Source organism: Nerophis ophidion, linkage group LG07, assembly GCF_033978795.1.
Source record: "Nerophis ophidion isolate RoL-2023_Sa linkage group LG07, RoL_Noph_v1.0, whole genome shotgun sequence".
Classification (NCBI taxonomy): domain Eukaryota; kingdom Metazoa; phylum Chordata; class Actinopteri; order Syngnathiformes; family Syngnathidae; genus Nerophis; species Nerophis ophidion.
In genome coordinates this window covers 54,536,203-54,549,226 of record NC_084617.1, presented here as the reverse complement: position 1 = coordinate 54,549,226, position 13,024 = coordinate 54,536,203, and the positions used below count along the sequence as shown (strand labels likewise).

The 13,024-nt window shown below is 41.9% G+C and overlaps 1 protein-coding gene across 1 annotated transcript in view; it reads left to right on the top strand.

Annotated features, from left to right (window-relative positions):
- Window positions 1-13,024, top strand: part of trpv4 (transient receptor potential cation channel, subfamily V, member 4) — a 43,659-nt gene that overhangs the window by 20,923 nt on the left and 9,712 nt on the right. The window contains exons 7-13 of the mRNA XM_061906519.1: window positions 5,185-5,483; window positions 7,662-7,841; window positions 7,949-8,107; window positions 9,762-9,854; window positions 9,930-10,003; window positions 10,217-10,382; window positions 10,456-10,522. Of these exons, the coding sequence (XP_061762503.1) occupies window positions 5,185-5,483; window positions 7,662-7,841; window positions 7,949-8,107; window positions 9,762-9,854; window positions 9,930-10,003; window positions 10,217-10,382; window positions 10,456-10,522 (1,038 nt within the window). The remainder of the gene's footprint in view (window positions 1-5,184; window positions 5,484-7,661; window positions 7,842-7,948; window positions 8,108-9,761; window positions 9,855-9,929; window positions 10,004-10,216; window positions 10,383-10,455; window positions 10,523-13,024) is intronic.

Genomic DNA, 13,024 nt, shown 5'->3' with positions numbered 1-13,024 from the left:
AAGTGGTCATCCACCGGTCATCCACCCGAATCATCATTTTATCAGAACCGCAACCGCCCGCCACCCGCCCGTTGTTATATATCTGGAGTCAGCGACCTTTACCAATAAAAGAGCTAGTTTGACCCGTGTCACAAAGTAAAGAAGGCAATGGGAGCCGCTATCGTTCTCGCGAATATCCGATGGTGATCATTCAGATAACGGGAATAAGGGCGTGCCGTGAAGCCATTGCCACCTTCAACAAAATGTACGAACCTGTGAGGATGTTCTCCCGAAATGTGTTTGTCATTCTTGTTTGGTGTGGCTTCACAGCGTGGCGCATATTAGTAAGAGTGTTAAAATTGTTTATATCACAACCATTAGTGTACTCTGTATCACCCAGTATGCCTTGCAGTCGTGTGCGTGTGTCAGTGGAAGCCACACACAACATATTGCTGGACTTGCAAGTAAATAATACATGTTGTAGAAGGCGTCAAAGGCAAAGGACTCATAGCACGCCCTAATACTTATTAACTGGGTGACTGCGGGAAGACATACTTGAGAATGTATACGTCAACTAATGTCTTCTTCGCTTTGTGACACGGGTCCAAAATGGCTTTTTGAACGGTAAAAGTTACCGATCTCTGAACCATGTGTATCATATATTTCCAAATGGTTCAACCGGCACCCGCCCGAATCTATTTAAAATCAATTTTTTCGTCATGTTACCCGCCCGACCCGCGGATACTCCGCGGATGAGACCGCAAACCGCGCATCTCTAGGGTCTATTGAATTATGCTGCCAAGTAAATAAAAACTTAGTAGTTAATTGTGCGGCGGGATCGGTGCGGCGTCTTCAGTAATGCGGACATTGTACCGATCCGTTGTGGTGAAGAAGAAGCTGAGCCGAAAGGCAAAACTCTCAATTTACCGGTCGATCTACGTTCCCATCCTCACCTACTGTCATGAGCTTCGGGTTATGATCGAAAGGATAAGATCACGGGTACAAGCGGCCGAAATGAGTTTCCTCCGCCGGGTGGCGGGGCTCTCCCTTAGAAATAGGTTGAGAAGGTCTGCCATCCGAGAGGAGCTCAAAGTAAAGCCGCTGCTCCTCCACATCGAGAGGAGCCAGATGAGGTGGCTCGGGCATCTGGTCAGGATGCCACCCGAACGCCTCCCTAGGGAGGTGTTTAGGGCACGTCCAACCGGTAGGAGGCCACGGGGAAGACCCAGGACACGTTGGGAAAAGTATGTCTCCCGGCTGGCCTGGGAACGCCTCGGGATCCCCCGGGAAGAGCTAGACGAATTGGCTGGGGAGAGGGAAGTCTGGGCTTCTCTTCTTAGGTTGCTGCCCCCGCGACCCGACCTCGGATAAGCGGAAGAAGATGAATGGATGGATGGATGGATAGTTAATTGTCTGTTAATATACAATGTGAACTACCTCACACTGCAATTGTCTACATTCATTAATATTCCTGTTCAAATGGTGATTAAAACAAAATGTAAATGTACAAACTGTGTAGAAGATACAATGAATGCAATATGATTTAAAATGACCTCTTACTTGTGGAATAACAACATCTACATGAGGAGTCTCCACAAGAACCTGCTTTCGGTGGGTATTTTGCTCAAGGAAAATAGTTGTAATATTTGCGTTTATGCGCATGCTCAGTAGCAGTGGGTGGCAGATATCGATGGGCTGCGTATATCGACAGAAAAACGGTTCCTAATTGGGTCATTCCAGGAAGACCATTAAGATTCTGGACTAATGATAAGGCTATTGATATTTTTCTAACGAGCTGACCATCATCATTATGACACGCTGTCCATTGAGTTGAAATACTACGCACGGGTAGATGATAATTAGCTTGGAATAATCAAAAATAAGGAAGCAACACGAACACAAAAGTTTGTAATGCAACAATATTTCCTCCCAGTCCCCAAAGCCACACACATTAAGAAAAGTTAGTTTCAGTCTGAAGTGAATGCCACTTAACAAGCGTCTGCTTCATCTACTTGACCATCCTCTAAGCCGGTGGTTCTCAACCTTTTTTCAGTGATGAACCCCCTGTGAACATTTTTTGAATTCAAGTACCCCCTTATCAGAGCAAAGCATTTTTGGTTGAAAAAAACGGATAAAAAAGTAAAATACAGCACTATGTCATCAGTTTCTGAATTATTAAATTGTAAAACAATGCAAAATATTGCTCATTTGTAGTGGTCTTTCTTGAACTATTTGGAAAAAAAGATATAAAAATAACTAAAAACTTGTTGAAAAATAAACAAGTTATTCAATTATAAATAAAGATTTCTCCACACAGAAGTAATCATCAACTTAAAGTGCCCTCTTTGGGGATTGTAATAGAGATCCATCTGGATTCATGAACTTAATTTTAAACATTTATTCTAAAAAGAAAAAAAATCTTTAACATCAATATTTATGGAACATGTCCACAAAACATCTGGCTGTCAACACTGAATATTGCATTGTTGTATTTTTTTCACAGTTTATGAACTTACATTCATATTTTGTTGAAGTATTATTCTATAAATATTTTCATAAAGGATTTTTGAATTGTTGCTATTTTTAGAATATTAAAAAAAAATCTTACGTACCCCTTGACATACCTTCAAGTACCCCCAGGGGTACACGTACCCCCATTTGAGAACCACTGCTCTAAGCTATCCGATATTCCACAGGCTAACATCAATCCACTCAAATAAGTGTACATTTAAAAAAATATTTTTTTAATGACACATAGGTGTGTGTGCAACATAAACATGGATAAGAATTCCTAATTGTTTGAAATTGCGCACTCACCTAACATGCTAATTGATTGTATTGATTTTTATATTATATATTTGATATGAGATATCATGTTAAAGGTCTGTGAATGAACTTATAGACTGCACATAAATATTGTTTAATTATATTATATTTTATTACTAATATTTTAAATGTTATTGTAAGGACAAGTGGAATAAAAGGGATGGATGGATATACTGAATGCAATTGTAATGAATACAAACATAGAGTTAGATCTGTGTGGTCATTACAAGATGATGACAGAACAACTGCATTGCAAACATACTTGACTTGTTTAACACCTAAAATCAGGTGTAGATGAAAGGCTGGTGTATGATTGTACACAACGTTGCTGGTGCACAGCCACTTGTTGTAATAAAATGCTCATAGAATTTGCAGTTTTTCACATCTTTAGTTACACAAAGTATATTTACAACCGATAAGTGTACAGATGAATACCGGTATCGATAAGGAATATCAATATTGGTTTCGATAAAATCCCAATGATATACATTCCTAGGTGTGTGAACCTTTTTTTTTGTTTCCTAGAGGGGGCTTGACAGAAAATAATTTAGAATCTCTGATTTTTGTGAAGGACATGTTGTATACAGACTTTAATCCTGTACTTAAATTATTAAATACATATTGTAATGTAGTCTTTGTATTTACAACGAAATTTGCCAGAGTTTTATAATCAATAGACCAGTACTTCACACTTCCATAGCCAATACATTTAGTATTACTCCTTTTGATATGTTTGAGGTCAAGAGAGCCTTAAGACAAGTGGATCCAGGTAAATCTGACAACCCTGACAAACTTGAACCCTTCTTTTTAAAGTCAGCTGTTGATTTTATTGCAGAACCTCTCACGCATATTTTTAATCTTTCCTTGTCCAGTAATGAGATTTCTATCATATGGAAGTCAGTTTATGTTTTACCATTGTTGAAAGGAGGAGAGAGATTCCACAGCTGTTAATAACTAAAAACCCATCTCCAAGTTATGCGTCTTATCTAAAGTTCGTGAAAAGTTTTTTAGTGAACAACTTAATTCTTAGACGCCAACATCAATCAGATTCTAGAAAAAAACATAGCACCATATCCGTTGTAAAATAACATTATTGAGGTATTGGATTGCAAAAAATATTGACCTTTTCCAAAGCATTTGATATAGACGACCACATTATAGACTGCACAGGATTGGCATACCTCAGCATGCTGTAAAGTGGTTTTCTAATCACCTGTAACATAGAAACCGATGACAAAAATTTATTGAGAAGCACTATAACGTTACATAATATTTGGAAAACCGATACAATCAAATGCAAGACCTGAATAATATGATTTAATAATATGTTTCTTATTGTGGTTATACTGTGACGTCAATGTTGTATTGTGCTGCATGTTTGTAGAACAAAATAAGTTAAACAGTTTTTGCAGTTTAACACCAATGCAAATGACAGCAATCAGATAAAAAAATTCTGGTGCTCGTGTGTTCAAAAGATAAAAAAAAAGGTTTTGAATTAAACTTTTTACCAAAATCAAATCAAAGGGCCACTGCTGCTTATGGAATGGGGAACATATATTGTCCAAAACAAAGTCTAATTCGAATGAAAACATTTTTAATTTATCGAAACAATAAAACATCAAACAATTATTGTGCTTCTCCCATTCTGAACATTTACCATACCTATACCCGTACCATACCCCTACCATACCATATCATACCATACCATAAAAAAAATTAATAAGACCAAACTATATAAAAATAAACCAAAACAGCCTAACTTAAATGATTTGCTGTAGGCCTAAATCCAAAAAATAAATAAATAAACAGGCAACAATCACACCAAAAAGTCATCACTCATTAATCAGAATTACTTACACTCAATTTCAACACTTTGCTTATAGTTGTGTATTTTGCTCCTCTGCCGTCACACAGGAGCTGATTTCTATTTGTTGGTAACGCAGTTGTCATTCCCAAATCCCAGAATGTTTGTGCGCAGTGTGAATAATTTGCCGCGGAGCTTTGCAGCGAGGTGAACAGAAACCTGGCAGGGCTGGTGGTTAATGGGATTTCTCCTCACGCTAACACTCAGCGTGCACCCATGCAAATCCATGAAGAGGAGGGTTTCTATGTGAGGTGATAAAGTAATCTGTCACCTATGGCAACGGTTCATTTTCTGCAGCTGCTTTTGGCACTCTTAGCCCCAATGTGTCTTTTCCTCCAACAACTGCTAATTGTGTGGTTTTTATGGCAGGGATTTAAGTCCAATCTTTGGCCCATGATTAGTGTGCTTTGTAAAAACAAACAGAAGCCGTGAACCTTTCCTAATTAACCCTCCTGTGTTGGGTGTTTTTCGTCCTCTCCTTGTCAATTCACAACTGTCTCCTCTGCCTCCCGAAGGTGAGCTGCCTCTGTCGCTGGCGGCGTGCACCAACCAGCCTAACATTGTGCACTACCTGACTGAGAATCCCCACAAGAAAATCGACCTGCGGCGCCAAGATTCCCGTGGCAACACAGTTCTCCACGCCCTGGTTCACATTGCCGACAACACCAAGGACAACACCCGTTTCCTTACAAAGATGTATGACCTGCTTCTGATCAAGAGCGCCAAACTGTACCCAGATTGCAGCCTGGAGAGTGTGTTCAACAACGATGGGATGTCACCTCTTATGATGGCGGCCAAGTTGGGCAAGATAGGGGTAAGAATAACTACGGCAATAATAAACTAACAAAGCTGCTGCGCCATACGTGTTTCTTTAAGCAGGGGTTACTGAAATTTTTGACCTTGGGGCCTAACTTTTCCACTATTGAGGGTCTCAGGCCCAAGGGCCCACTCAAATATGAATGCTGAATTAGTAATCTTTCTCCCGATTTTAATCGTATTCAATAATTATTTCCAACTTACTTACAGTTTACAACCTTGTCAAATGATATGAAACCATGTGTTAACCAAAATTCTATTATAAACGTTCAGGCTGATTAGCTGATGAAAATACAGCTTCACCACTTTTGTCATAGTTTTGCGCTTTTTTTTTCGCCCATATGCAACCTATATCGGAATTTTTTATGTCTGTGTAAATAGTGCAATTCCGAATTTTCCATATCAGACCCACGCCTCTTTTGTATGTGGAAATAAATCTTTTATATATGCGATGGGTCCTCAATGTGAACGCCCCCGTGCTCAAGTCGCATTCTTCTGACAAGATCGTCACCAAAAAGCGATTAATCCCAATTATTCGCCAAAATAGACAGTTGCAAAATAGTAAGTTGATAATGGAGTAGAAAACAGGTGAAAAGTTAAGTTAATGATAAAGTTAAAGTACCAATGATTGTCACACACACACTAGGTGTGGTGAAATTTGTCCTCTGCATTTGACCCATCCCCTTGTTCACCCCCTAAGAGGTGAGGGGAGCAGTGAGCAACAGCTGTGGCTGCGCCCGGGAATCATTTTGGTGATTTAACCCCCAGTTCCAACCCTTGATGCTGAGTGCCAAGCAAGGAGGTAATGGGTCCCATTTTTATAGTCTTTGGTATGACTCAGCCGGGGTTTGAACTCATGACCTACTGATCTCAGGGCGGACACTTTAATCATTAAGCCACTGAGTAGTAAAAATAATATGTTTTAGGAACTCGCATGAAGGTTTTACCACTCCTGTCTCCGACTGCTTGCACACACACTCTTCAAGTAGACAGCAAAGCAAATTATCGTGTAAAACTGCGAAAGCCACAATATTTGTCCTCTCCCTTCTTAATCTTTTATGCACAATAATTTGTTACATTTGATTTGACCAAATCCTCAACATTTGCACAAATGCGCCAGTGAATATATTTTACACCTCCGCGCCCCCAACCCCGCCCACCTTACCGACGTACGGGGGGGAGGGGGATTTGCTGCTAGCGGGGTGTATAAAATAGTCAGGAATTGTCATAAATACAAAGGATTATGGGTATTTGTTGTGTTGCGTTTATGTTGTGTTACTGTGAGGATGTTCTCCCGAAATGTGTTTGACGTTCTTAATTGGTGTGACTTCACACCGTGGCGCATATTAGTAAGAGTGTTAAAATTGTTTATATCACAAGCATTAGTGTACTCTGTGTCACCCAGTATGCCTTGCAGTCGTGTGCGTTGAGCCGCGGAAGCCACACACAACATGATGCTGGACTGACGAGCAGATCGTACATGTTGTAGTAGGCGACAAAGACAATGGCTTCATAGCATGCCGTAATACCTATTATCTGAGTGACTGCCGGCAGTCATTCAAGAGAATGATAGCGTCTCCTGTTGTCTTCTTCGCTTTATGACACGGGTCTTAAATGGCTCTTTGAATGACAAATCCCAGAACCATGTATATCAAATATTTGCGGATGGTTCAACCGCCACCCGCCCGAATCTAATTAAAATCAATTTTTTCGTCATGTCAACCGCCCAACCCGCGATTTATCCGCGGACTCCGCGGATGAGACCGCAAACCGTGCATCTCTAGCGCAGGCTGACTCCTTCTGTAGTTGTTTTATTACCTGCAACAGTGCATCTTTTAGACATACTTCATCATTCCTTAAAATTATGCACAATAGCAAGATTTGGGATGACGATGCTGCCAAAACACATACTACACAATATGAAATTACCTCCAATCTTCTGTAGGTGACGTCAACAGGCTGATGCAGGCCCGCCCACATATTGGAGCTAAAAGTAGGCGTTCCAGAATGTGCTGAAAATCATTACAGTGTTTAATTTGGGGGGAATTTTACATGTAGAAATCATTTTAGGCGCAGAACTATCATATGGATGCCAAAGTTGTCAACGTTAGAAGGGCACTTTGATATGATGTATCTGTCCTTTATTAGCTTTTGTTTTTTATTGGGATATTGACAGGTTTTTCAACACATAATTCGTCGTGAAATCAAAGACGAGGACGCCCGTCATCTGTCACGCAAGTTCAAGGACTGGGCTTACGGACCGGTGTACTCCTCCCTCTATGATCTGTCTTCATTAGACACGTGTGGAGAGGAACCATCTGTGCTGGAGATCCTCGTTTACAACAGTCGCAATGAGGTGAAACTAACTGCAAGCATCCATCTTTTCTAGCCGTAGTAAATACACTTTCTTTCATGTCTATTAAAAAACTCGGTGTCACTTCATGTTTGCGGTCCTCTTGTCAGACTCGCCATGAGATGCTGGCGGTGGAGCCGATCAATGAACTGCTGAGGGCCAAGTGGCAGAAATTTGCAGCTGTCACCTTTTACATCAGCGTAGTTTCTTACATCTTCACCATGATCACTTTCACCCTGGTGGCTTATCACCACCCAACACAGGGAACGGTGGGTGAATCCAAACAAAACAATACAGACCAGTGGGTCAACATTACTGTAGGTACACATACATGTCTACATGTGTGGTGACTGCAATGTATCATATTTACAACCAATGCCAACAATAAGCACACAAGTGAAACCATAAATGCATGCTGGTTTCTAGCTTTAAGCTTGTGCTAATGATTAAGACTACATGTTTGAGGTGGATCTTACTATGACATTTTCTAAGTGACCTACTAATGACAGGGATGTTTGTAAGTAAAATTTTCGCTTGCAACCTAAAACATAACAATTAGCCAAGAAACAGCTCTTATTTCAAAGCACTTTTAAAGGCCTACTGAAATGAGATTTTCTTATTTAAACAGAGATAGCAGGTCCATTCTATGTGTCATACTTGATCATTTCGCGATATTGCCATATTTTTGCTGAAAGGATTTAGTAGAGAACATCCACGATGAAGTTAGCAACTTTTGGTCGCTAATAAAAAAGCTTTGCCTGTTCCGGAAGTAGCAGACGATGTGCGTGTGACGTCACGGGTTGTAGGGCTCCTCACATCCTCACGTTGTTTATAATCATAGCCACCAGCAGCAAGTGCAATTCGGACTGAGAAAGCGACAAGTTCCCCATTAATTTGAGCGAGGATGAAAGATTCGTGGATGAGGAAAGTTAGAGTGAAGCACTAAAAAAAATATTTAAATAAAGGCTACGGCTCCAGGCGACACCAGTGTGAACAATTCAGATGTAATAAGACACATTTACTAGGATAATTCTGGAACATCCCTTATCTGCTTATTGTGTAAATAGTGTTTTAGTGAGATTATGAAGTCATACCTGAAAGGCCCGTGTCTCTGAGAGAAGCCAATGGAGGAGCCAAGACCACAGCTGCCTTTTTTGACAGCTGCAGGAGGAGGTCGCATAATCCATTCAAGTCGAGCCGACTTAATATCCCAATTTTCCCATCCAAAAACTTGCTGGTTGACGTAGAGAAACATGTTCGCTTGACCGCTCTGTGTTAAAACTTCACAACAAACAAAGAAACACCGGCTGTGTTTCGGTTCTTAAAGGCAGCTGCAATCCACCGCTTTCCACCAACAGCATTCTTCTTTGACGTCTCCATTATTAATTGAACAAATTGCAAAAGATTCAGCAGCACAGATGTCCAAAATACTGTTTAATTATGCGATTAAAGCAGACTACTTTTAGCCATGAGTGGTGCTGGGCTAATATGTCCGCTACAACTCGAGACGTCACAAACACGCATCATCATACGGCGACGTTTTCAACAAGAAACTCAGCGGGAAATTTAAAATTGTAATTTAGTAAACTAAACCGGCCGTATTGGCATGTGTTGCAATGTTAATATTTCATCATTGATATATAAACTATCAGACTGCGTGGTCGGTAGTAGTGGGTTTCAGTAGGCCTTTAAGTTGAGGTACCAATGTTCGGATGTTTTGCCCATTGTCATGGCTTATTTACTGTAAGTCCAATGCAAAAATAAGCATTATTCAAACGGACCACGTTACCTGCTTAAAGTGTGAATTTAAACATTCGTATCTGTGTATGGATCTAATTTGATGTGAAGGTATCCTTAATGTTGTGTTCCAGTGGTTTTTTTGCATGGTTTTTTGTAGTTTTACAGTTCCCAAATGTCTTGTAGCCCCCGTATTCTTACATAACATCCACTGACTACTTGAGGATGGCGGGAGAGGTCCTCACATTAGCGTCCGGAATCTTCTTCCTCCTAACCAACGTGAGTGGTGTACGTTAAATTCTTCAATTGTGTTTGTCGTTGTGTTTATGGAAATGCGTCTGCAACTCATCGTAGATTAAGGACCTCTTTTTGAAGAAGTGCCCCGGGGTGAAGTCGTTATTTATTGATGGATCCTTTCAACTGCTGTAGTAAGTCTCAAGCTACCTCCTACACCTTCCTCTATCCTCACATTTACCCGGGGCAAATTCTGCAGCGTTAATTGATTCTTGTCTAGTTGAACTTCTCCCTGCCGTGTTTTCACTTTTACATCTCTAATTAAACCCACGGCTAAAACAAAGGGTGCTAAATAAATCAAACACCTTCGTGAATGTGTTAACATGAATGTAATGTGTCTTTTTCAGTTTCATTTACTCTATACTGATCATAGTCACGGCCACTCTCTACCTATCCGGTATTGAAGCCTATGTGTCTGTGATGGTCTTTGCTCTGGTCCTGGGGTGGATGAACACGCTTTACTTCACCAGAGGCCTAAAGCTCACTGGCACCTACAGCATCATGATCCAAAAGGTGGACTGCATCTACAGATCTATATTAATCAATTTTCAACTGCAGCTAAGACATGATTGCTTTTGCGTTTCAGATTCTGTTTAAAGACCTTTTCAGATTCTTGCTGGTGTATGTGCTCTTCATGGTTGGATATGCATCAGGTAAGCTGACAGTTGGCCAACGTAAGAGTTGTAACAATGCATTATTTAAAGCACGGGTGCCAAACTCATTTTAGATCGGGGGCCACATGGAGAAAAATCAATTTTTTTTTCACACATGTTGCGGTTAATAGTATTTTATCTTTATTTGTTGTTATTTATATTTTCTGAATAAATTATGTGATAATGTTCATCAGCTACCATTGGGGCGGTATAGCTCGGTTGGTAGAGCAACCTGAGGGTTGCAAGTTCGATCCCCGCTTCTGCCATCCTAGTCAATGCCGTTGTGTCCTTGGGCAAGACACTTAACCCACCTGCTCCCAGTCCCACCCACACTGGTTTAAATGTAACTTAGATATTGGGTTTCACTTTGTAAAGCGCTTTGGGTCACTTGAGGAAAAAGCGCTATATAAATATAATAATTTAAAAAATAATAATAATTCACCGTGAATTGATTAACGTGAACCCCGACTTAAACAAGTTAAAAAACTTATTGGGGTGTTACCATTTAGTGGTCAATTGTACGGAATATGTACTGAACTGGGCAATCTGCTAATAAAAGTATCAATCAATCAATCAATCAATCAATCAATCAATCAAAGCTAAGCCACAGCGCCTTAAATGTTATTATTTTTTTGTAAACTGAATTCAATAGGAAAAACATGGAAAAAAAAGTATTTTCTCTTAATAATAATTTATTAGTGTCAATTTTCAATCGAACAAGATAAAAAAAAAAATCTAAATCAAATTACAGTATGTTATTTATGTAGTTTGATCATTTTCCTCGACTGATGTACTGACATCATGTGGTTTATTTTGTACATATGTAGCATCATCTACAAAGATACAAAGAATTGCTATTGCGACGTCCAGTGGACACATTTAGAACAGCTGTTTCTTTCATTCAAAAATTTCAGGTTAATTTTTATACTTGGAAAACTCATCCCGCTGGCCGGATAAAACCAGTTCGCAGGCGTAATCCGGCCCTCGGGCCGTACGTTTGACACCTCTGATTAAAAGGAATAGTATGGGATTTTGGTTATTATTTTCTGTAATAGGAAAAGCTCCCTCCTCTCTGAGCTGCAACCTTATCGTGGTAGAGGAGTTTGCGTGTCCCAATGATCCTAGGAGCTATGTTGTCCGGGGGCATAAAGCCCCCTGGTAGGGTCTCCCAAGGCAAACAGGTTCTAGGTGAGGGATCAGACAAAGAGCAGCTCAAAGACCTTTTATGAAGATGAAAAATCATGGACCCAGATTTCCCTCGCCCGGACGCGGGTCACCGGGGCCCCCCTCTGGAGCCAGGCCCGGAGGTGGGGCACGATGGCGAGCGCCTGGTGGCCGGGCCTGTTCCCATGGGGCCCGGCCGGGCACAGCCCGAAGAGGCAACGTGGGTCACCCCTCCAATGGGCTCACCACCCATAGCAGGGGCCATAGAGGTCGGGTGCATTGTGAGCTGGGCGACAGCCGAAGGCAGGGCACTTGGCGGTCCGATCCTCGGCTACAGAAGCTAGCTCTTGGGACGTGGAACGTCACGTCACTGGGGGGGAAAGAGCCTGAGCTAGTGCGCGAAGTCGAGAAATTCCGGCTGGATATAGTCGGACTCACTTCGACGCACAGCAAGGGCTCTGGAACCACTTCTCTCGAGAGGGATTGGACCCTCTTCCACTCTGGCGTTGCCGGCAGTGAGAGGCGACGGGCTGGGGTGGCAATTCTTGTTTCTCCCCGGCTCAAAGCCTGTACGTTGGAGTTCAACCCGGTGGACGAAAGGGTAGCCTCCCTCCGCCTTCGGGTGGGGGGACGGGTCCTGACTGTTGTTTGTGCTTATGCACCAAACAGCAGTTCAGAGTACCCACCCTTTTTGGGAACACTCGAGGGAGTACTGGAAAGTGCTCACCCGGGTGATTCCCTTGTCCTACTGGGAGACTTCAACGCTCACGTTGGCAACGACAGTGAAACCTGGAGAGGCGTGATTGGGAAGAATGGCCGCCCGGATCTGAACCCGAGTGGTGTTTTGTTATTGGACTTTTGTGCTCGTCACAGTTTGTCCATAACAAACACCATGTTCAAACATAAGGGTGTCCATATGTGCACTTGGTACCAGGACATGATCGACTTTGTAGTTGTGTCATCGGATTTGCGGCCTCATGTTTTGGACACTCGGGTGAAGAGAGGGGCGGAGCTTTCTACCGATCACCACCTGGTGGTGAGTTGGCTGCGATGGTGGGGGAGGATGCCGGACAGACCTGGGAGGCCCAAACGCATTGTGAGGGTCTGCTGGGAACGTCTGGCAGAGTCTCCTGTCAGACAAAGTTTCAATTCCCACCTCCGGAAGAACTTTGAACATGTCACGAGGGAGGTGCTGGACATTGAGTCCGAGTGGACCATGTTCCGCAGCTCTATTGTCGAGGCGGCAGATCGGAGCTGTGGCCGCAAGGTAGTTGGTGCCTGTCGGGGCGGCAATCCTAAAACCCCTTGGTGGACACCAGCGGTGAGGGATGCCGTCAA